The sequence below is a fragment of the Miniopterus natalensis genome, chromosome 16 (genome assembly GCF_054644295.1).
Source record: "Miniopterus natalensis isolate mMinNat1 chromosome 16, mMinNat1.hap1, whole genome shotgun sequence".
Lineage (NCBI taxonomy): Eukaryota > Metazoa > Chordata > Mammalia > Chiroptera > Miniopteridae > Miniopterus > Miniopterus natalensis.
Genome location: NC_142096.1, coordinates 24,004,173 through 24,029,021, shown reverse-complemented (window position 1 = coordinate 24,029,021; position 24,849 = coordinate 24,004,173). Strand labels below are relative to the sequence as shown.

Genomic DNA, 24,849 nt, shown 5'->3' with positions numbered 1-24,849 from the left:
GCAAACACTCCTCCTGGTGAGTCACATGTAGACATCTGGCTACTGGTAGTAAAGGCATTGAATATTTAAGAGAGATAGAGAATGCATTTTTATATCTCAAATTATTTTACATTAAAGTTCCCATACTCAAAATCTCACTTGTGAGATTTTATGTATTAAGGACTAGGTAATAACATAAAATCTAGTTGTAGTATTTTCAAGCTGGAAGAGGCCTAGGTTGAATAAAGGACCTGGAACAGAGCCCAGGGTCCTTGACTCCCAGCCGACTGGCATTCTAAGGGTGCGCATCACCTTGCAGAATATATTACAAGAGTTCTAAAACTTCCCTGGATTCTTTGGGGGAGGGCACATATATGTTTTTGCTATGCCAAATGTATTTTGAAACATTCATGAACAACTTTTATTAAAGTTTTCTGAAGGATCTGATTGGCAGGGAGTTTAGCTGTTCTCTGTCTCATTCACAAAACTTCTGTCAGAATCCATGAAAAAAAGCTGGAGGGGATTTTAGCTAGATATGGTCTGCAAGGTATAGCTGAAATTCTGTCGGTGCTGTCTTACGCTTGCTTTTTGGGCTCTTGGGCTAAAGAATTAGTATGCACAGTAGGAATTACAACTATACCATTTCTAAGAAAAAATATATGCATATATAATTATACTATATATACATATATACGCATACAAAATTACTGGAAGGACACATACCACATTTTTAACAGTGGCTATCTTTTGGATGGCACAATATGAACAAATATTTTCTTTTGTGTTTATCTTTGTATTATCAGTTTTTGGTCCTGAACATATTTTATGTTTGTAATTAAAGAAAACCCCCAATAAAGATTATTTAAATGTTATTTTCAAAATCTCAAGGAGCCCTGGCTGGTGTGGCTCAGTTGGTTGGGTGTCACCCATGCACTGAAAGGTTGCAAGTTCAATTCCCGATCAGGGCACAGGCCCCGGTTGTGACCTCAGTTCCTCCATAGGGTGTGCACATGCAGGAGGCAGTAGATCAATGTTTCGCTCTCACATTGATGTTTCTCTCTCCCTCTCCCTTCTACTCTCTCTCTCAAAATCAATTACAAAGTCTTTTAAAAAATTCTCAAGGAAATAAAGACCTTTATAGAGATAAGGTGGGCCTGGGCAGGTTGAGTGGCACAGCAATGCCTTACTCATCCATTTTAAAAAATCCTGATATAGTTCATATATATTACTTACTTGATTAAAACTTTAATTAAATTTAAAACATGAATAATTCCACAAGTACACTGAGAGCTAGACCCCAAGGCTTGAGCAGGCAGACCTCAGTTTAGGAACCTTTGTGAGGAAAATGAGCCGTAGAAGTTTCTGCAGGTAGGGAAATAACAGGAAGGCAGACCGTCATGCTCCTTAGATTCTACTTGCAAGGCTGACATCTGCAAATTTACAAAACTGCTTGCTCTTGAATTAATTTATTCTGAGTACCAGAAACATTTTTCCAAAGAGAGAATTCCAAGCAAAATATTAGTGTTTTCTAATTTGAAAAGATATGTGTGCCTCTATGTTCACTGCAGGGTTACGTACAATAGCTAAGATATGAAAACTCCTAAGTGTCCATTGACAGATGACTGGATAAAGGAGATGTGGTACATATATACAAGGGAATACTACTGAGCCATCAAAAAAGATGAAAGATTGCTGTTTGCGACAACATGGATGGATTTTGAGGGTATCATGCTAAGCAAAGTATGTCAGACGGAGGACGAAATCCATGTGATTTCACTCATCTGTGGGATACAAAACAAAAAGAAACGAACAAACAGAACAGAACAAACTCATGGATACACACTACAGATTGGTGGTTCCCAGAGGGGAAAATGGGGGGGTGGCAAAATGAGTAAAGGGGTCAAATGTATGGTGGCCGATGGAAACTAGGCTTTGGGTGGGGAGCATGCTATAGCGTATACAGATATCTAATTGTCATGTTGTACACTTAAATAATGTTATTGACCAACGTTACCTCCATTAAAAAAAGTTAATGTTTTTTTCTCAAAAGAACAATTTATTTGCCAGAGGATCAGTCTCTAATATTTTACCCCTTTGTATTTGTTTTTACCTTTTAAATATTAGTTACTAGTATTTTTATAAAATAAGATGAATCTGACCTATAATAGTAAAATGGTATTTTTCTTTGTTTTCTCCTCCCCTTTAAAATTAGATCTATGCTTGTTGTAACAAATCCAAACAATAGAGATGTTTATAAAATAAAGTTAAACTATAAAATATAAAGTGAATATTTTCTCTTAATTTTCTATACCCCCAAATTCCATTTCTCCGGTGATAACTTTTAATATTTTGATGTCCACCCTTCTTTTCTATGTATATAGGGTATCCCAAAAATGTATACACACACTTTTAATAATTATAAAGGCAGTGCTTAATAAAATACATTTCATTTTCAAAATTGAGCTATCAGCTGTTAAAATATGTATACAATTTTTTGGGACACCCTATATATAAACATATATTGACATGTAATTAAAAACATAAAGACCAGACCATACTAATATATAATTGTTCTGCAACTTACTTTTTTCCAACTTATCAGTATATCATGAACATATTTCCAATTGTTTTATAGTACTTCATTTTTATTAATAGCGCAAAAGCATTGTATTTTTTAATATACTATAATTTATTTATCAATATATTATTAATGAATATTTAGGTTCTTTCAAATTTTTATTAGAAAAAAATACTGCCAGAAACGTCTTTGCCATATTTTTTTTACACACTCATGCTAGTAGTTTTATAATATAAATTTCTAGACATGAATTACTGGGCACAGAATGTGTACATTAACAATTTTGATAGATAAGTGTTTTTTTACCCATTTGATAATGAAACAGGGGCAGTCTGCGGGGTTTAGGACAGGAACACAAACCAGGGTCCAACACTGTGGGCATTTGTCTAACCTGTACTACGGAAGTAGCTTGACTTTGAGCACCATGGAATCTTCTGTAGATACATTTATATCACATTCAAACTGGTAACAGATAACTTATGTGTGGAGATGAAAAGACAGAGCTCTGGCTAGATCAGCTTCTGACTTCAGAACTATGATAGCCGATGGTAATTCTTTCAGTGAAAATGAAAGTTAATACAGTTTCATCGAAGCTTCAAATAGGGCAGACAGATCCTCTTCTGACTGAGGGCGTGGTGAAAGCTTGGTGACTCTTTCCTGAAACAGTAAACAAAAGGAGTTACTGAGGGCTTTGAAAAGGTGGTTTGTAAAAGGTACTAGGTTATGAAAATTAACTTGGGCATAAAAAATAATAACTTGATAATAATTATATCTTTAAAATTCATTTTCTTGCCCTGGTCAGTATGGCTCAGTTGGTTAGGCATTGTTCCATGTACCAAAAGGTTTGTGGGCTTGATTTTAGCTGGGGCCCAGGCCCAGGTTTCGGGCTCGATCCCTGGTAGAGGAAGCGTAGGAGGCAGCTGATCGAAGTTCCACTCTCACATCAATGTCTCTCTCTCTCCCTTCTTCTCTCTCTAAAAACCAACAAAAACATTTTAAAAAAATAATATTTCTTGTTTGCTTCATAGTAGCTGACTCCCAACTCAGAAGTTTATCAAGTGATGATGCCTTTTTCCCCACAAAGCTTTCATTTTTTTTTTTCAATTACAGTTTACATTCAATATTATTTTATATTAGTTTCAAGTGTATAGCATAGTGGTTAGACAATCATATACTTTACAAAGTGATCCCCCAACATTTCAAGTACCCACCTGGCACCACACAGTTATTACAATATTATTGACTATATTCCCGATGCTGTGCAGATTTCAAACGCCTTATGCCTTGCCTAATTGTCCTTGCCTTATGCCCTGCCAATAGCCTTCTGCCCAAATGTACAGAACTAAACCAACCTCAGGAAAAACACCTCCTGTAATAATCAAACAGCTTTGGTCAGCAACCTCAGTCAGTTCTCCGGGTGTGGAGAGCACTGTCCCAGGCACAGCAAAGAAAACAGAACCAGGGCATCTCTAACTTCAAAGACTATGTTTTGCAACTTGGACTTCAGGTATGTTTAAAAGAACTTCATTAGGACATAACTTTCAGGCTAGGGTCAACAAGTGACTCCTTTTTAAATATTAACTAAGGTTTTATCTCTACCTTCACAAACAAATTTGGTGACTTACTTAATTTTTCCAATGATTACTGAGTCAAGTCAGCAGAGCTAGCCAGCACATGCTTTTGCTGTTTATACTCTTGTCAGTAGCTCCTTGATTCCTCTGGGATAAGGGATTAAAAGATATTATAATGACTACTCTGTGTCCAAATTTCTGGGCCTAAGTAAAAGTAAGAAATGTAACAGTTTGGGAGTTCCATTTTCCTGGGTCTGTCAGTCTGTTTTCTTGTGATAAGCACCTGTTTGGGGGCACACCTGGGGGAAGAGGGCAGCTCCATAAGGGCAGGGCTGTGTTCACCCCATGCCTAGCGCCTCCCAGAGTGCTTAGCACACAGCAAACAGGTCCTCAACAGTTATTTGCTGAATTAATGAAGATGGTGGAAGAAGGGATATTGGCTTCTCAAAATCCACACGTACAAGATAGAAGAACTCTGCCTCCCCTGCCTCCGATTTTCATCATTTCAGAAATGACATCCAGTCACTAAGGCAAAAGCCTAGGAGTCATCCTTGATTCTTCTTTCCCTTCCCTATGTGTTAAATGCATCAGCAAGCCTGTCAGATCAGCCTCCAAAATAAATCCCAAATCCAACCGCTTCGCCCCTCCTGCTCCACCACAATCCAAGTCGGTCTCCACCACTCCTCGGTTCTACTCCAAAGGGCTCTTAAAACTGTTTCCACTTTTGCTCCACTCTCGCCCCCTAGAGGTGATTCCGTGCATGGCAGCAGAGCGATCCCCCCTCCCTCCACCCCAGCATAAACCTGATTGTAGCATTGCTCTTAGTGCTCTCCGGTGACTTCCCATTGCAATTAGAACAAAGCCATAGCCTCGAATGCCACCTTATCTGGCCCCGGTTCTCACCCCAGCTCTAACTCTTCTTTCATTGGTTCATCCCACTTAGTCTCACCGACTCCATTCAGTCCCATGACAATGCTGATCTTACCCTGTCGCAAAGCCTTTCCCCTCTGCCTGGAGTGCTTCTCCCAGATCTTCACTCGGAGGCTCCACCTCCAGCCAGAGGCCTTCTCCGACCGCCTTTGTTGGAGTTCCCTCAACGCTGTCCTGAGTGAAATCACCAGGTTTTCCTCCATACCACTTATCAGTATCTAAAATGATTTTACCGTATCTTATTTATAGGTTTGGTTAGATGTCCATTGTCTGTCTTTCCTCACTGGAATGTAAGCTCCATGAGAGAGGGAAAGAACTTTATTTTCCTTCTCACTGTATCGCATACAATGAATTTTATAGAATAAGACCTCACCAAGTATTTGTTAGGTAAAGGAAGAATGAAAAGAAGGAAGGATTTTTACAAAAATCAACTCAAAATGAACCTAAATGTAAGAGCTTAACCTTAAAATTCTTGGAAGAAAATAGGGGAAAATCTTCATGCGTTGGATGTGGCTGTGATTTCTTGGATGGCACCAAAAGCATAGGCAACAAAAGAAAAAACAGATAACTGGACTACATCAAAATTAAAAACTTCCATGCGTCAAAGGACACTGTCAGGAGAATGAAAAAATAACAGAATGGGGAAAATATTTGTAAGTCAGATATCTGATAAGGGATTAATATCCAGAATATATAAATAATTGCTACAACTCAACAACAAAAATCCCCAGACACCCTAATTCAAAATTAGGCAAAGGAGCCTTGGCCAGTATGGCTCAGTTGGCTGGAGGGTGGTCTCAGTCAGGGCACATACCCAGGTTGTGGTTCGATCCCCAGTTGGGGCATGTATGGGAGGCAACTGATCGGTGTTTCTCTCTCACATTGATGTTTCTCTCTCTCTCCCTCCCCCTCCCTCTCTCTCTAGAGTCAATGAAAACATGCCCTTGGGTAAGGATTAAAAAAAAAAAAAAAGTAGGCAAAGGACATGACTAGACATTTCTCCAAGGAAGTTATATAAATAGCCAATAAGTACATGGAAAAACACTTAACACCATTAGTCATTATGGAAATACAAGTCAAAACGACAATGAATTTCCACTCACACCCACTAGAATGGCTATAAAAAAAGAAAAGAAAAATAACAAGTGTTTAGCAAGTTGTAGATGTGGAGAAGCTGGAACCCTTGTGCATTACTGGTGGGAATATGAAAATGGTGCAGCCACTGTGGAAAACAGTTTGGCCAATTCCTCAAAAAGTTAAACACAGAATTACCATGTGCTCCAACAATTCTATTCCTAAGTATAACAAAATAAATTGAAATCAGGGACTAAAACAAATACTATTCACAATAGCCAAGAGGTGGAATCAACCCAAGTGTCTATCTGCAGATGAATGGATAAGCAAAATCTGGTATATCCACACAATGGAATATTAGTCGGTCATAAACAGGAATGAAATTCTAAAATATTGAAGACATTATGCTAAGTGAAATACAGCAAAACAATAGGGCAAATATTGTATAATTCCACTTAAACGAAGTACCTAGAACAGGCAAATTCATAAAGACGGAAAGTAGGACAGAGGTGTCCAGGGGCAGGGGGGTGGGGACAAAGGGGCAGTGGTAATATTATTTACCATTAAACAACAGAGAAGAGCTTCTATTTGGGATGATTCAACAGATGGGAGAAAGATGGGGGACAGTACTGACAAATATGAGTAAAGCCAAGATAAAATTGTACATCCCAGCAGATCTTTTAGAGACTCTAAAGAATTTTGAAAATCCATAGCAAGTCCCAGAGACTTGGTCATGGTGACCTACGCATACCTTCATGGCAGGGTCAAGAGCTGAAGATTGCTGTCCCATTATCCTGTTGATAATGGAGTGAGTCTTATCGGATGAGCTAAAAGGCCCTTAGAATGGTCCTGTTCATCTTTGGTGAAGTAGTTCAGGACTCTCAGAAGTATTAGGCCAAGATGAGCTGAGTTTCTTTCAGATTTCTAACTCCCAATGACTGGTTAAACTGGGGCAAGGATGTAAAGTTTGTGATATATCCCCACACATATCATCAGTGCCATATAAAAGCTAAACTCAGAATTAAGATGTCTTCTGCAATGCGCTATTATTTATAGTCATGTAAGACCGAAGGACAACTGATTAACATGGGCACTGAAATAAATCTAGACTACTACTTTTAGCACATTCATAAAAGAACAACATTTCAGCTGGCCTGTCTGCCAGGGAGTGGAAGTGCTCATATTGGTAGACAGCTCTCCTCAGTAATGAAATGTTTTGATTTAAAATGTAAATGTTTCTTTCCAGAGGTTTCAGAAACCCAGCTTGGAAGATTAATTTATTCTTGCCCGCTCCCCTCACAGCCTGGCTGTGGCGGTTGGAAGCCTCTGCACACAGGGCTGCTCTTTGCCGCTGCCAGTATGAGCCCTGGTGTTTGGTCAAGAATACTGGCCTGGTTGTTCCTTCCAGAGAAAACTGATCCCTCGTTGCTGAACATAAAAGAAGCTTTATCAAATGTTGACTACATGAAATAACCTTTTTTTGCAGGAACCAGAATATTCCCTTCACTACCTTAAATCCTGTGATACTAATAAGTGAAGATTAGTGTGCTGCGTGTGTAAAATTCTGAAGTTGCCACAGCATTCCTACTTTATGGACATGACTTGTGTTCCAAAGTTTCAATTTACCTCGCATCTTTTGTAAAATGAAGAAACTAGTTTTGTCTAGTTAGTGTTTTGCTATTTGTATTTCCCAGTATGACATCTACGCTGAGGCATTCAGAATGATACCTAATTAACCTGCTATTTTAGTTTAGTGAAGATTTCAAATGTTAATCCAGAACAGCTTCTGAAAGTGGGAGTAGAATTAAAACAGTAAACACTTGCCACTGTGTCCTGATACCTGGAAGATGCATTGCTACCAGCAATTAAAATGGGCAAGAATATCATATAGTTTCATCTGAAAATTATGAATACCATTCATAGGGGATGACAAACACATATTCCTGAACACTTTCCTGGGCTATATAAGCAGAACTTTTAGAGGACCCCTTGTAGAATGGACACTATTGCTGGGACCATACTGTAAGAGCCAGAGCTACATAAAAATCATAATGACCATCTGGTCTCTGGTGTCCCTGGGCAGGCTTTTATGGCTCCTTGTCACTGATTTAGTCCTACTCAATCTAAGGAAACTTCTCAAAAAGTTACCACCATTCAGTCATTTAACTCACCTAGACAGAAGTTTTAGGAGCAGAGGGCTGCAGGTATGTATTTATTTAACATGTTTACTAGCCCATACTACATGCAATAGAGGATGGATGACCAAAACAGACAGGTTCTGGCCTTCATGGAACTTACTGTCTAGTAGGTTTGAATAAAATAACTGGGATGGTCATATTTTTTGGCCATTTAGTCCCCTGGACTCGTGGGTTAGAACCAAGAGTTTGTGAGTTAGCCAAGGAGCTTTGCTACACTTTGAGATTCCTCTCTTCTCATTCATTTATATTTTTAGATGTGATAGAGTCCACTGATCCTCAGTCTAAATCAGGGAAACTGATGGCCCATGGGCCATGTTTGGTTTGTACATTGGGAAATGAGGAATTCGACACAAGCATCCAGATTGTGGATTTTTCTTGAAAACTGGAAGTTCTACCAACACTGGAATCTGAATTTTTACTTGGGCGTAATAAATTGTAACTGAAGAGAGGCTTACCCAATGAGATAAGCCGCGTGCTTTCCAGTTTACCAAAGTCCCCACCACTTGCTATTGCCTTAAATTACTTTGTTCATTGCTGTTACCTCCCTGGCTCCTGTGGACATGAGTAAACCCATACGAATATTATCTTACATGAGCTGAAGTCTTCAACATTCTGAGCATTTGCTAAGTGAGAAAGAAGCTAGTGTGAGGCCCTTACTTAACTGGACTGGGGTGAGCAGGATGCTGTGTGCGCAGATATTCCAGCTGTCAACTCTGTTCCCATTTCAGGGATAGATGCCTTGGGCAGACATGCCTTATCTTCATGTTCTCACAGTGTTTTACTGTGATGTTTGCTTTCCCATTTTGGACAGGAGGGCTAAGTTAGCACTGGGGATGGTGAGCATGGTGTGCTCCACAAACTGAGCACTCATGGCTCTGGCTCTCTATTTTATGGTTTTGGCCTGTTAGGGTCTGATGCTATCGCATAGGGGTATCTGGGTATCTGATCCTAAATGGAAGAGAGGTCCAATGGGGGATAAACTCTCTTCATGAGAACCCAGGGAGGGGAAGCTACATTTATTACAATTTTTCTACCAACTAAAGGATGGCAGTTCAGTTTAAATTATTTAGTGACATTTAAATAAATGAAATAAGACCCAAAGTGACACAGATGTGTATATTATATATTTCATATGTTTATGTTTAAAAGAGCAGAAATGGCGAAAAGGGAAATTTTGCCATACCTCGATGTAAATGTGGTTGTTTGTGCCTTGAATTTTTATAAAGGCTCCTTTCAGTCACATCATAAAGGTTTCACACATGCCACAGTTTTATGGAAGAATATAAAGGTGAGGGAGCCCTGGCCCCATCCCCCTGGGGAAGGGGAGCGGCCATCTGGCGTGGAGGAGACCTGAGAGCCACTGGAGGACCCCTGGGGTTTTGTCTCCCTCAACACCACCCGAATGGACCATGTCTTTCCTGCAGTTTCTAGAATGCAGATGCACTGCGTCTCTTACCTGGGGCAGCGTGCCTTTCACTAATGCGGGGATGTCGGCCTTGGAGTAACCAATGGCAGCTAGGCCATCATCCACGTCCAGATCGAGTAAGAGCTTCCGGAGCGCGTCTGCCAAAACGGGCCCAGCATCTGCAACCCTGGCTGTGCGGATGTCGGCTCCTAGAAGACACAAAGCGCTGACTGTAGACAGAGAGGAGGAAGCTGGCCCTGGGTGTAATTCAGTCACACGATAGCTGATATATAACCTACTGCTGGCTCTCTGACACGGAGGACAAGGGCACCAATGTGCCTCCACGTGGAGGCCGGTCCAGTGTGCAGGACCACAGAAGACAGATGGGCCAGGCCAGTGCGGGAAGTCGGCTGGGGCGGCTAACCCGGCTCTCACCTTCCCACTGGGCTGCTCCCCCCTGGTGGGGTGGGAAGATGAAGAACAGAGCCAAGAAAAGAGGCACGGGGAGGAGACCAAGAAAGGAGGCTGGTGTTCAGATGAGGAAGCAGCAGCATTTGTACCAGAAAACACAGCTTATGTAACTTTCAAGGCCTGGAATTTGCTGACATCTAGAGGTACTGCACATTCACTGTTGTTTCTTGCAGCAGTATCTTAGGGAAAAGACAAGCCTTTTGCAAAAACACTTTGCGAGATAAGGATCTATGTAGGTACAAAAACTCCACCATTGCCTGCGGAAAGGGAAGAAGATGACGAAAATGGATTGTGTGTGGCCAGGGGATGAGGTTTTTATTTTGGACTCTGTTACCAATGGGCAAAGCAGTTTCCTCTAAATATTACAGAACTAGTCAGACAGAGCCAAGAACACGAAGACTCTCAGAAAACAGTTTTTAATATGTAGATGACGATATTGGTGAAGGGGGAAGAAGGTTGACAAGGATTGGAGATGTGAAAGGACAGAACTTGAACATAGTTAATAATTAATACACAAAGTTATAGAGACATCAACCTGGAAGAGCCAGGGGCTTCTGCCCTCAGGAAGGGTGGCAGTGAAAGTTCCCAGACAAAGGGAACTGACCCCAAAACCTTAGCACCCGACCCCATCTATTCTAGTTGAACACATTCATTGCCCGGAAGTGAAGCGCTTTACAAATGGAATGTAGCATTAGTTATTATCCAAAATGCCTCGTGCTGATGTCCAAGTCCCCTTTCTCTGTATTGTTCAAAAGGAGACTAGAATGTACGTTTCACCTCCATACTGAAGCACATTATTAAATCAGTTTTAACCTCTCTCTTCTAGGACAGTGAGAACTGTTTTAGTAATCCAGGAAAGACCAGATATGGGGCTTTTAAGGATAAATAGAACAGATATGGGGCTGGTCGGCGGAGCAGCTGGATGGAAGGTAAACCTTGCCTGACAAGACCAGTCTATATTACACAGCGGCAGCTAAAATATGGAGTAGGTGGAGAGGCGACACACGATATGAGGTTTATGAGGTTTTTATTTTCTTGGGAATGCTGCCATAAAACACACCATGAAAACCTCTGGGTTTTCCTATGGAAAAAAAAAAAGAGGGTAGGAAAGAGAATACATTGGTATAAAGCTAAGAAAGTCTAAGATTACTTAGGGAATTAAAATATTAATGGCTAAGTACAGAATAATATTAAACAAAAATTCCAATGCAAGAAGAAAGAATTGGTGGGCTCTTCCAGCCTGGGTGTGGTCTAACGGAGGAATCACTTTCTCAGGAATTTTGGTGGTTGTCTGGAATGTTAGCTGTAAGTTCCCTAAGATTTTCCCATATACCATCCATTTAGCCTACTACTTGAGCTCCGGCCTATTTACACTGTTTGCATATTTACAAAGGCAACTGAGTCCCAACAAATGGCTAAACAACATCCCTAGTCCCAAAGGGAAAAGGGACGCAGGATCTTTGGTAAAATTGGCATCACATTTCCGGCAGCACGTGCTGGAAAACCAAACCCCCAAGACCGCTTCTCTGGGCTTCTTTGGTGAACATTCCCAGCACAGCACCTGGTGCTCCGCCGAAGCGCCAATGTCAGGGAGTGAGAGCAGCGAGAGGGACGCGGCCACGGAAGGCTGGCTGCGGCGGTTCCTACCTTCCTGGAAATAATCCCTCCAACGGCTGGTGCTAAGGAACATAATGAAGTTTTCTTTAGCCTTTCCCTTCCTACCCTAAACACAAGTTGGGGAATAAGATGTTTGGAAAGTTAATCAAATACTCAAGTTTACTGAAAAGAGTTCTCATCTTAGAAAAATAGCAACATTTTACTTAACTAAGCTATCCTGAATATAATGTTATTTCTTGTAAGATTCAAAAAGAACTGTGTCGGAATCTTGTTATAGACATTATTTATTCTACAGAGCAGCAAAAAATTCTTCCTTGGGGATCTTTTTAGACAGTTTCTAGTAGTTTAGATTCTATAGTTGGGAATTAGATTCATTTTATTACCTATTAAACATACCGAAGCCATTTATAACATTTGTTGTATGTAAAGAGCTTCACTTTCCTTGGGTATGAAAACTGGAAATATGATGACTCCAAACTTAACATAAGCAATACTTGATTCCAGTGCATTGTTGACAGACTGTTAGAAACATAAAATTATAGAATTTTAGCACCAGATGGGACTTTGAGCAGGTCAATGACAAGTTATTATTAAACTATTTCAAAGCAACATTTTTAGTATTATCCTTTATGGTTTACCTTCAGAACCTAGGAAGTGCTCCACCTATGTGGGTCACATAATTAAGAGTAATGATTCATACCCAATATTTCTGCCGTCTCCAGATGCCGCTCAGGAAACATCTGTGCAGTGAAAGTGAACACCGCTGGGGAGGTGAGCACCACAGAAAGACCATGAGGCTGAAGAGAAACAAAACATGGTGACTGACTGGGCAAAGCTGGTCTCCAACCTGCGTGTTCTAGATATTAAATAACCCTGCACTCTAAGCAATTGAGAATTGACAAATACTTTTATAGCAATTGCAAGAAATAGATTTAATTAAAGATTTATTATGATTTTACCACCAATGGGTGATCCACATTATAATCCTTTGCTTTATATGTCTTCACTAAGCCTGAAATTGGGTAAGACATTCCATGGCTAGAAAAGAAAGAAAATCTTTATGTTGACATACAGATACCAGAAGTTCAAGTTAATACAAATATACTCTTATGGGAGAGTCCTTCACAGTCTCTTGACATTACCTTTATCTCACAAAGTTATACAATCTGTTTTCTTTGCTGTAAGGATATATTGTTATGCACTTGATATTTGGCGTTATTCATGACAAAACCTCTGAAATGTTCGAATTCAAATGCTTATAAAACTGTAGGCCACTAAAATGTGTTAATACAGAAGATTCTCCCCAAATACAGTGGTACCTCAGTTTTTGAACGTCTCCATTGATGAACATTTCGGTTTAGGAACGCCATAAACCCAGAAGTAAATGTTTCGGTTTTCGAACACGCATCAGAAGTCGAACATGCCACATGGCTTCCGATGAGGGCAAGATCCTGAGGCCTAGCTGTCAGCTGCTGATCCCTTGGTTTTTGAATGTTTCAGGACTCGAACTGTCTTCCGGAAAGGGTTGCATTTGAAAACAGGGGTACCACTGTACATTGGCTAACATTATAATCTTGAAGAAACTGAGAATTCACTTTGACATTTCTGTAATAAGTTTTAGGGCATGCGTTTTCTATCTTGCTCTGCAATATTTTGGCAGTGTGTTCCTGCACAAGCTGACCATGTTGGTGGGAGTTTTATGAACCAAGATGTGCTGCATTAGACATGCAAGCTTGACCTGCCAGTGGTCTGTCCCACCAATAACTGATACATCCTTTTGAATGTTACATACTAATGGAGTTGAATCATAAATGATTATTCTAGCCTGAAAGACTAAAAAAACAGCACCATGGTTTTTATTTGTGGGAGTTTTAGGGGAGGGTTGTTTTAATGGAAAAAAATCTTTATATCCTCTTGAATTCTTAGTGAACAAATAGGATAATATTGTAGTTTAATAGATGACTCAGAAGATATACACTGTGAGAAGTTAGTATGGTTACAATTAATATATTAAAAATAAACTGTTTTATAATAGTAACATGGTCTATAAGTCTATCAGTATGGGTTATTGAATGACTTTGTGCCTATTCACCAAAAGATTTACATTTCATAGAAAGATGAAATATTTTGGTGAACTGTACGATTATCTGTATTTAAAAAATGGTGTCCCTTGCCTATCAGCTTTCATGAGGGAGACTGGGAGCTATGGGTCCTCTGAGTTCTTGGGTATTTTGGAATGTGTTTTACCTTTTTCAGGTTCCAGAGTATTCAGAAAACTATTATTATTGATTGATTTTTAGAGAGAGAGGAAAAGAGAGAGACACAGAGAGAGAAACGCCAATTTGTTGTTCCACTTATTAATGCATTCATTGGAAGATTTTTGTATGTGCCCTGAACAGGGATCGAACCTGCAATCTTGGCATATTGGGATAATGCTCTAACCAACTGAGCTATCCAGAAATTATTGCTTAGTGTACTCTCATGATGGGAAGGGGTTCACACAGCTTTTAAAGGTACTTTTCTAATGATAGCCAATATTTTAGTTTAATTTCTTTTATTTTAACATTGTATATGTTACTTGCAAAAATTAAATGATTCATAATCCTATTTCCTCAAGATAACCATTATAGGATATTTTTCTTATGCATATCTTTAATATATGACCATACCATACATTTAGTTTTAGACCATGCTCCTGTCACTTAATACTCTTTGTAAGATGTTCCCATATTATTTTGTATTCTTCTAAAACATTACTTTTAATACCCTTATTCCAGGCTTTGAGTATTGCACTTGGTTAATCATCCTCAAAACTGCTGGAAATTTAGGCTGTTTCAAAATTTTCAATTATAAATAACCCCTAGGTGATTATCCTAATAAGTAAATTCTTTGAGCATGTGATTATTTTTTAGGCTATATTTCTAGAAGTAAAATTAACTGGGACAAAGGATAAACACATTTTTCAAAATTTGGGGAGATTTTGCTCACTTGCTTTTTAGAAAGGTGGTGATAATCTGAGCTCCTCTCAGCAGCAGAGCTCGAGGGAGACCATTTATTTTATTGTACTCTCCCTAGCAAAGGTCTGTTCTTAATTCTCAGTGTTCACTGGTATTCAAGTTGAAGGCAATATACCAACAAAGCTCTGATCAAAAAGGTTAATTCTGGGCTATTGGCAAAGGTTCTGATCTCTTTTTGTGAGAGATTAGAAGAAAAAAAAAAGGGAGGTTTTAAAAATCCACAACACATGGAGGGAATGTGAAGAAATCAGGACCCTCCTCCATTGCTTGAGGGGAATGTAAAATGACGCACCTGCTATGAAAAACAGTCCGGAAGTTCCTCAAAATTTAAAGAGAATTACCAGCAATTCCACACCCAGGTATATAATCAATAGAAATGAAAACATATGTCCACACAAAAATTTGTACACAAATGTTCATAGCAGGGTTACTCATAACAGCCAAAAAGTGGAAACAGCTCAAATGTACATCAACTGATGAATGGGTAAATAAAATACGTTACAGCCGTACAATGGAATGTTATTTGGCAATAAAAAAGAATGAAGTACTGATACATGCATGAACGAACCATGGAAACATGCTAAGTTAAAGAAGCCAGACACAAAAGACCAGATATTATATCACCCTCTTTTATGAAATGCCCAGAATAGGCAAATCTATAGGTAGAAAGTAGATCAGTAGTTGCTTAAGACTGGGGGTACAGGAGCACTGGCAGGTGACAGCTAAGAGGTACAGAATTTCTTTTTTGGGTAAAAAAATATTCTAAAATTGATTGTGGCAGTGGTGACTGTGAATATACTAAAAAGCACTGAATTGTGTACATTTTAAGTGGGTGAATTATATAGTGTGTGGATTATATCTCAATAAAACTGTTACCAAAAAAATTATTTACCCAATAAATTACATTTCAATTAAGGAAATATTTCAGGACCTCAAATTATATCTTCTTTCTATAACATATTTAAATCTTATTGCCTGTCCTAAATTATAAACATTTAAAACATTTGAAAACAATAGCTCACCACAGATGAACACCAGCGTTTCCAAAGCCAATGCCGGCAAAAGCACTTGCCAAGTGCATACTGGACCTTGCTTCTAGATCATCAGGATTTCTGACAGCCCTGTGGATGATATAAATATCTAACAATAACACATCAACAGTGGCATTTCCTACTGAATAAAGAGCTGCCTTAGGGAAAGATCTGGAAAAAAAGAAATGGTACTTGGTAGGAAGAAAAATTAGGCAAGTTATTCAAATGACATCTTGTCTTCTAAAGGAAAAGTGAGGGTAAACATCTCTTCTCATCAATGGTTTGAGCAAAGGCATAATAAATATGCTGTCAGGCTGCTCATGTGATGAAAGTGCCAGGGGAAGCTGAGCACTGACCCTTGGGTTGTGAGAGCTGCTCTAGCAAAGGGCCCCGAGACTCATTCTTCTTCCTCACTTGTCAATGACCCTGTGACGGCAGCTGTGAATGGACTTAGAGTAAACATACACCCGGAATGCACAGGGCCCAGGCTGGCTCACTGAAGTGAGTCCCTGTCGCCTGGGGCTACCTGCAGGCTAACCGCAGCCAGCCCAGCCATCTTTCTTCCTGTGACACTGCCTCATTCAGACCCACGGGAGGCCTCTTTTGTTATCTGTGGAAACTGCACATGTTATTTAATATTTATTATTGTGGAAGTGGGATGTTATTGTAGGACAAGCTTTTGCTTGCTCTATTTGTCCCCAGCGCCACTTCGGAAAAGCAAATTCTCAAAGGCCCCTTTCAGATGCAGCTCAGCCTTCCTGCACACGCTGCATAAAAACCCTGCCCTGGGGAGGAAGCCTGAGACTGCCAAGTGAGCCACTTCTCACTCGCTTTTTTGTGATTTTGCCTGGAGTTAAGGGCTCCTGTTATGAAATAAGAGTGCCACGGCCTTTTCCCCATTTTCATTTGAAACGGTTGAGCGCTGAGTCTCCTTTCCAAAACCCAGTGTTCTCTCTGCATTCTCTGAATGACAAGAAGAAATGGTAGATGATGGTGCTTCAGACTTTCTTCTGTCCATTTTACCCCCTTGCCTCCCACTGCTGCTCTGCCAAGCCTTCTGCTCCTGCCAAAACACACCATTGACATTTATCTGTATCTGCTTCTTCCCAAATGCTTCTGTGCTCCCTGAGGGTTCCCATGAACTGATGGATCTGTGTCCCTTCCCCCAGCTCTGCTGCAAATGCAGTCCAGTCCCTTCTCCAGGGCAGCTTCCAGCTCAGGGCCAGAGGAGGCACTGTGCTCACATCTACGCCTAACCTGCCATATTCTTTCCCTCACGTGTAAGTACAAAAATGAGTCCCACTTTGTAGATGTCTTCATGTCTCAGGGATCAGCTTTCATCTCTAAGTATCTATTTGCTCTCCCAGAAGCCTATTATAGCTATGTCATTCACAAATCTTTCATAACCTTTTAGGAAGCCTTTTATATCTCCTGGGACAGAGAACTCCATGCATTTAATTCTTAAATTTAGCTTATCTGAGTGTGCTCACTGGGTCGATTCTGTGTTCCGCTGCCCAGGGCGCGATGGGCACAGCCAACACCTGCCTTTGTGGTGCTCTTGTCTTCCTTTGGTAGCCACATCTCAAAGGACATCTCCCCTCATCCTATCTTTGGTTTGGAGGCTTCAGTGAATAAACCTTGTATCTGCATCCTTCACAAATTAGGGACTCCTATTTTACTCCCTTGTAGTCTTTGCCTTTCCAGACTAAAGGACCCAGTTTTCATCTGTCTTCATGTGCCCCCCTAATCCCTCTCATCCTCCCAGAAGCTTGCTGGTGCTTCCCTATATCCCCTGACTGACCTTTTGGTGAACAGACTTAGGACATGTCAGGAGCCGGCACGCTACATTTTACGTGAGGGTGGAATGTGGTTTTTCTGTTCTATTTCTAGCCCCTCTGGATGGCATACCTCTTCAGATACTTAGCGACGATCCTCAGTGCGTGGACTGCCCAAATGTCACTGATTGGGTTGCTGCCCTGGTAGGCTGGCCGAGAGATGGGATTTGAAGGGCAGGGGCTCCGCATGTGGTAAGGAAGGGCAGTGTAGGACTCCAGGGCGTGGCTAACAAGAAATATTTAAGTTACACAGATTGAAAGCGTAGTCTTCCTCCTTCCCTCCATTAAGATAACAAATTGTCTTGGAAATGTATTCATGCCACTGTGGATACGCTGTGTGGCAGTGATAACCACAATACATTCCACTAGTCAGCCTCTTGCCCACAACAGTCATTACTTATTATAGAAATTAACAGTGAAGCTTATCTTAACAGCACTATAGTGTTTTTGACCAATAAGTATAAGATTACATATGGCCCCTTTCTAACGCAAATAAATCTTTATGATGTTGAATTTTTAAACATTTAAGTCATGAAGAAAAGCACTGAATCTAAAAAATTATTTTCTTCTAAAGTATATTTACCATTTTATACTTTGCATTGGTCAAATACCATACTACCCAAGTAGGGTCATAATTGCACTAGCCTCGTATTAAGAGTACGGTGCAGGGGGTGAGAACATCGAGCCTGGGGTCAGCTGCCCAGCTGCCCAGACCTTTCTGCTGTGGGTCTGTGGGGGAGTCACCATCTCCAGGAGTCACTATCTCCCTGTGATTCTAAGATGGGGACAAATAATAGGACATCTACTGTGAAAATTGAGTTGACATATGTAAAGTACTTAGTGCATTGTACCAGCACATGGTAAAACTTATCACTCACCATTATTAATTCTTGGCCTGAAAAAAATCCAATTCTTTTTTTTTAAATGCCCTAAATTCAGGGTTGGCTATTTCAAGACCCAAGCTTCAGAGTTTCTGCCCCGTGTTGGCCTGCCACCAATTCTAGCTAATCAACCTCTGCATCCAACAACAAACTGATCTGCACCAAGACCCTAGTAAAGAACTGTATCCTACTCATTGACAGAACACTGTTCTGACAGAGGTTCGAGTCCCACTAAGCACTGCCCCTGGGCTGCAAGAAAGGGGCCAAGCAGACTCTTGAGGAGGAAGAGATTTTAAACAAAAAGCGATCAGAGAAAATTCAGAAGAAATATGATGAAAGGAAAAAGAATGCCACAATCAGCAGTCTTCTAGAGGAGCAGTTCTGAGAGGACAGGCTTCTTGTGTGCACTGCTTCAAGACCAGGCCAATGTGGCTGAGCAGATGGTTATGTGCTCGGGGGCAAGGAGCTGGAGTTCTAGCCGAGGAAAATCAATGCCCAGGAAGGCAAATAAATCCTTTCCTCCTCTCTTAGCTCATGTAATTAAGGTGTTTAATGTTCTAAAAAAATAAAATTAAAGAAAAGAAAATACTGTCCATAGACCCAGGTACTGAAAATGCCCCTCCAGGTACCTACCAAAGCACGTCGAAGCCACTGTTGGCCACGACCCGGTCAGGCATGTGCAGGGTGTGCAGAGGGTCAATCAGTCCCAGCGTGGGTTTGATGGCTCGAGAACCAATGCCTAGGACAGCGATTTTCAATAGAGGCTATAGGTATGGACTTCATTTAAAAACATTAAATAACTTTAGGATAACAAATTATCCTAAAATATAAAAAATATGAGATAAGAGTCATTCTCATGTAGGGAGGCAGCAAGGAGCAGTGGAAAGAGATTTGGAGTCCCAAACCTGGGCTTTTCACTGGAGAGGAAGCTCCTTTCAGTTCTCGGGAGCCAAGTATGTGCATCTCTTCCCTACGGCAGGTTGAGTGATGTCATTGGCTATGGTGGGAATATTTATACCACAGAAATTGGCAAATGCTACAAATCAGGGCTTATTTACTTACTAAATGCCAGAGAACTGGTTTACTAGCTCACCGCTGGTTTGGGTCTTTGCTCTGCAACTTACCATGTGTTCTTTGGGCAAGTCACTTAGCCTTTCTGAGTTCTCTATGAGATTAGACTATACAATCACAAGGGCTCCATCCCTCACCGAGCTGTTGTAAGGACCACATTAGATAACATCATGGTAAAGCCTTTAAAAAATTGTAAGGTAGAAGTTAAATGTTGGTAACTATTATTTCTTGATGTCAAAGGATAATGTAATTTAATTTTAAAAAGTGAAATTACTATAAATATGTGGTTGAATGTCAATTTATTCTGCTACAAAGGCCTGAAAGAAGGATATGGAGTCAGATTCAAAGAAAGGGACATTTCTACCACCTCAGCTGAGAGTCAGAGAAGAAAACAGGATAAAAATGACAAAGAAGAAGGAAAGCAGAACAGCCATTACTTGGGAATGGGGCTGGAGGGATTTTTCTGGAGTGATGGGGAGTTTTGTATCTGCATTGCAGTGGTAGTTACATGGGTGCCCATATTTGTCAAAAATCCATCAAACCAGGCTCAAAAAATGTACATATTTTATTATATAAAATTATATCTCAATGAAATTGATTTAAAAGGTAAAAAAGATGCCCAGGAAAGGGAATAACCCTTTATCAATGACATACAGTTGCCAACTTCAGCAGAAAAACAGCCAATCGAGATTTCATGGCATTTCAATACTTTTATAGGTAATTCTCAAAAAGAAGCTTATTAGACTGTTTCATATTTTTATATGTACTTAGAAAAAGAATATGTGTATATGTATATACCCATCCCTTAACTCCATAACTCCCTGATTATTAAATATTAGGATTAAATAAAAGGGGCTAGGTTTGAAAGGTAAAAGAGAGAATTTTTTAAAAAGTTAATGGGAAAAATTCTTACCAATTTTTACTTTCAAAGGCTCATAGTCAAAAATGGCAACTCCAGTAGTTTCACTCCCAGTTCCTGAAGTAGTTGGGACTTGAACAAAATAATATTAATATTAATAAAGCATCTAAATAAAGGTCAGTGGAGATACTTAATTCAGTCTGAGGAACTAAGGTGCTAAATTAGAAGAAAGCTTTGCTGCCCCCGTTGCTTGTCTGATGTGTATATCTCTATTAACATGCATGTACGCTTCACGTGTGTGTCTGCATTAACATGCATGTACAATATGATGCCTGTGTCAGCATTAATATGCATGTTTAACATGTATAATGCCCATGTCTGTATTAACATGTGTGTGCACTTTGAAGTGTATATGTGTGGCTGTGTATGGATGTTGTCTATGTCTGTATTAACACACATGAAGGTTTAATATGTATGTGTGAAGTCTGTTTCTGTATTAACAGTGAGGAGCTCTGGGAACCTCAGGCTCCTTTAGCGCCAGAGCTTAAGCAGCTGCAGTTGGATATTCAAACACAGGCTGCTGGGCATCTCCAGGAAGAAAATTTGTATTTGCCTCTCTGAAAGATGTCTTTATTCCCTCTTGGCAGCAAGCTCAGTAACGTTCTGCCTTTGCTGGGCTTGCGGTTTTGTAGTTCTGTCAAGTTTTTAAACTTTACTAATCACCCCTCTGTGTGATGCTGACACAGTTTTACCAGAGGGTTCCATTTGCCAGACATCAATTATGCTGCTCCCTGCTGATTCCTCGTTCACATCAAAGCAGCTCATCTGCCGTCAACTCACTCCTATCCCAATCTCAAGGCCCCTTCACAATGGGGGCAGCAGAGGGGAGCAGAGAGCAAGACTTTAAACTGGTATTTTCCAGTGAACGGTCAGCACACTTTAGCTATAAAACTTTAAACAGTAATATGCTAACAGCTATAAAATGAGAGGGAAGAAAAGACAGAAAGATGCCAAGGCCTGTGTGAAACATACAAGCTATTCTGTTTGAATTTCTGTGTCTGCGCCCAGTGTAGACACACAGCAGATGTCTCCCAGAGCGATGTGGCCATGCTGGCCACATGTCCCAGAGCAGAGACAAAGCCTCAGGTCAGCTGAAGAGCCATTATGTGGAAGAAACGGTTGAGTCAACACCAGAAAAATAATAGTGAATGTTCCCCTGAACTCCCAGTGGCTGGCAAAATGGACAAAACAGAGAGGGGTTTAGAAGACAAACCTGCCTATCGAAGGATCTAATAATGCATAAATGATGACCTTCTCCCCTCCTTCACATAGTGACTTCATAGCTTAAATCTGCAAGCTTTCCTACCATTGACCCAAATTGTCTCTACGGGTGCAATAATGAAGATCAGAATTTTAAACATGAATGAATTGCTATCTGTTTTGATCTCTAAACAAGGTACTACACTGAAATGAAGAAATCAGAAAGCTTTAGAAAAACATACCCTAAAATTCCCAGTTTGCATCTTTCTTAAGGCTTTTTTTCTAATTGCAAAACAAACAAAAAAGCAAACGAGTCTTTACCTGCGATCAGAGGCTTAAGAGGCACAGACACAGGCTTTCCCTTCCCAACGGGAACACTGACAAAATCTAGGAAATCAGAGTGAGGGCTGGACGCATACAGATTAGCGGCTTTACAGGTGTCCATGGTGGAGCCACCACCCACAGCAACATAGGCATCAAAAGCTCCCTTTTTGGCAAACTCAATTGCTTCCCTGAAGCTGCGAGAAAGGAAAATAGATGCCAGTATGTCAGAAATAAGCTGACACGCCACTTAGTAAGTCTTGGGGCAAGTTTTAAGCAACAGCAATGTGTTGGCTTCCATTTAAATAACAACAATAAAAATACCTTCTATCAGTTGGTTCCACCCTCACATTATCATAAACCTTAAAGTTTATGCCGTTCTTTACTAGGGAATCCATAACTACTTGTACAGGAGGGAGCTGGGCGAGGTTCTTGTCTGTCATCAAACAAACATTTTTAGCACCCATGTTTTGCAGGTCCTATAATAATAAAAATAATTTATAAGTTAGGTTTGATTACACTAGAAACGTAATAGACACTTCTGGCCAACTTAGCATTAAAAATTTTTAAAAACAAAGGACTCAACTGTGTTGTCCATTTGCACTTGTTTTAAAAGATATGTAACCTCTACAGTAGGCTCTAGAAATCTTAAATACTTGCCATTCCCACTTCCTTTGTAACTCCTGCTCCATATCTAATATTTGAAACAGCCATCTGAAAAAAAAAAAAATTGGTGATGGGTGTATTAGAGACTGGCCATTTCATTTCTAAAAGCCTGAAATGGTTCCTCATTGCCTAAAGAATAAAGTGTGTATATATATATATATATATATATCCCATAGCATGGCCTTGCAGGTCACCCCCTCTGGCCTCAGACTCCTCATGCTTCTTTAAGAAAACCTTGGCACTAGTTACATTGGTCTTATCTTTTTCCAAACATATCATAAACTCTCAGTTCCCACAGCTTGAAATGCCCGCCTTTCCTTGTCTCCCAAACTAAGCTACCTCTCAAATTTCTTCCTATTTTCCAATTTAAATGTTGTTGACTCCTCGTGCATTTTTCATCCCCTCATTCATTCATCCAATTCATCATCCAACCATTCATCTATCCATGTATCCATCCATTCATCCATCCTTCCATCCACCCAATGCTACTGAGCGCCTCCTATGTTCCAGGCACTGTGTTAGGCTCTGGTTATACAACTATGAACAAGAAAAACAGCCTCATAAAGTTTACAGCTGAGAGAAGAGCTTTTAAACTGATTGGACAATGGGTCACTATTGATCCAAAGAGATGTTTTGCTTGATCCACATTATGGTCAAGTTTGTTCTGTTTTGAATTGGCTCATAATTCTTAAAAATCAGAATAAAAATATCCAGTGTGACTGTTTGATCTCTCTTGAATAACTGGGCAACATGAAGCCTGCTTTCCCATGTGGCAGCAATCATGTGGGGCTGAGCAGAGGCTGTACCCTTCCGATGGGCCTTTGCTTTCAGTGAACTCAGCACTGTCCTCTCCTCATCTGCGCAAGGACTCGTTAACTGTCAGGCCACTGGAGACACTTAATTTATGAGTCCTGAACTAGGAGGAGACAGGGATTTAAACAAATAATTCTGCAATTAGTGTGATAAAAATTCATCAGAATTAATTGTTCCTTCATTCTTGTGTCAAAAGATTATGTGGATCTGGTGGGGATTGTTTAGTTAACAAAGCTAAAGAAGGTTTAACATACGATATTTGTGAATTGGAAAATTTGTAGAACAGGAAATTTGTCCTATTTTAATGGCTGTAAAGAAGAAAGTATTTTAGACATTACTCATGTTATCAGATTTATATTCCATTATCTTAACAAGGTAATTTGCTAAATAGGGCCTGATCAAATTATGAGATTGAGGGACATCAATTAATAGCAGATTTCAAGTGAGATAATAATGCATTAGAAAAATACTCTAGTTGTATTTTTTAGGTCATCCATAAAAGAAAGAATGGACTGACTAAATTTACCTCAAAGGCATAATCTGTTGTTTTTCCATAAGGTGAAAGCCCAGGAGCTAGAAACATAAAACTAAGTATCAGAGTAGGCCTCAAAAACAAAGCAAAATATTTTTATTTGATCGTAAACTTATATTCTAGAAGTGAACATAAGCGCCTCCCCTGAAGCCTTACCTAAAATATATTTTTCAGGTTTCATTGTTGCATATCAAATTAAAATTAAAACCTGCATTTTAAGAGAATGTAATGCTAACTTGATGCTGATTGTGTGAAAATAAAGTTACTTAAAATATTTTCTCCATTGAAATTAAATATACTTTTGAAAATATAATGTGTAAAACCGTCTAGAAAAAAATCTAGACTCTAGAGTTGGGTTACTGTTAGATAGCAACAGTAAATTCATTAATTAGAATCTTGCTTACACTTCTTATAGCAACTGTGACCATTTGTTTCAATTAATGTTTTGCCATGGAGGTTACTTATCCCCAGTAAGATATTTCTATTTCTTAATCTTATAAAAATAAAAATTTTAGTTTTCTTTATGAAATTTAATAAAAAATTTTATAAACTGATATTGCTTTGCAACAGTTGTAGTTAGGGCAAAAATGATTTTCTGTCTTATTGGAATACCAAGAGGGCTCCACTAAATGAATTTTATCTTTGTTTTTATCTACTTATTTTTTAATCAGTTCTGGTTAGTCGTAAGATTGAAAAAAAGAAGAGACCACAACTAGACAACAATCTACCTTCATTTTCCT

At 39.7% G+C, this 24,849-nt stretch overlaps 1 protein-coding gene across 1 annotated transcript; it reads right to left on the bottom strand.

Annotated features, from left to right (window-relative positions):
- Window positions 1–2,544: 2,544 nt before the first annotated feature.
- ADHFE1 (alcohol dehydrogenase iron containing 1) lies at window positions 2,545–24,283 on the bottom strand. The gene is made up of 12 exons (XM_016206422.2): window positions 24,104–24,283; window positions 22,759–22,812; window positions 22,423–22,577; window positions 22,099–22,295; window positions 20,572–20,649; window positions 19,221–19,326; window positions 17,780–17,932; window positions 15,863–15,961; window positions 12,783–12,861; window positions 12,524–12,620; window positions 9,787–9,944; window positions 2,545–3,214 (listed from the first exon to the last, which is right to left on the bottom strand). Exons 1-12 carry the CDS (start codon window positions 24,158–24,160, stop codon window positions 3,131–3,133), a joined length of 1,317 nt encoding a protein of 438 aa, XP_016061908.2. The 5' UTR covers window positions 24,161–24,283; the 3' UTR covers window positions 2,545–3,130.
- Between the last annotated feature and the right edge of the window lie 566 nt (window positions 24,284–24,849).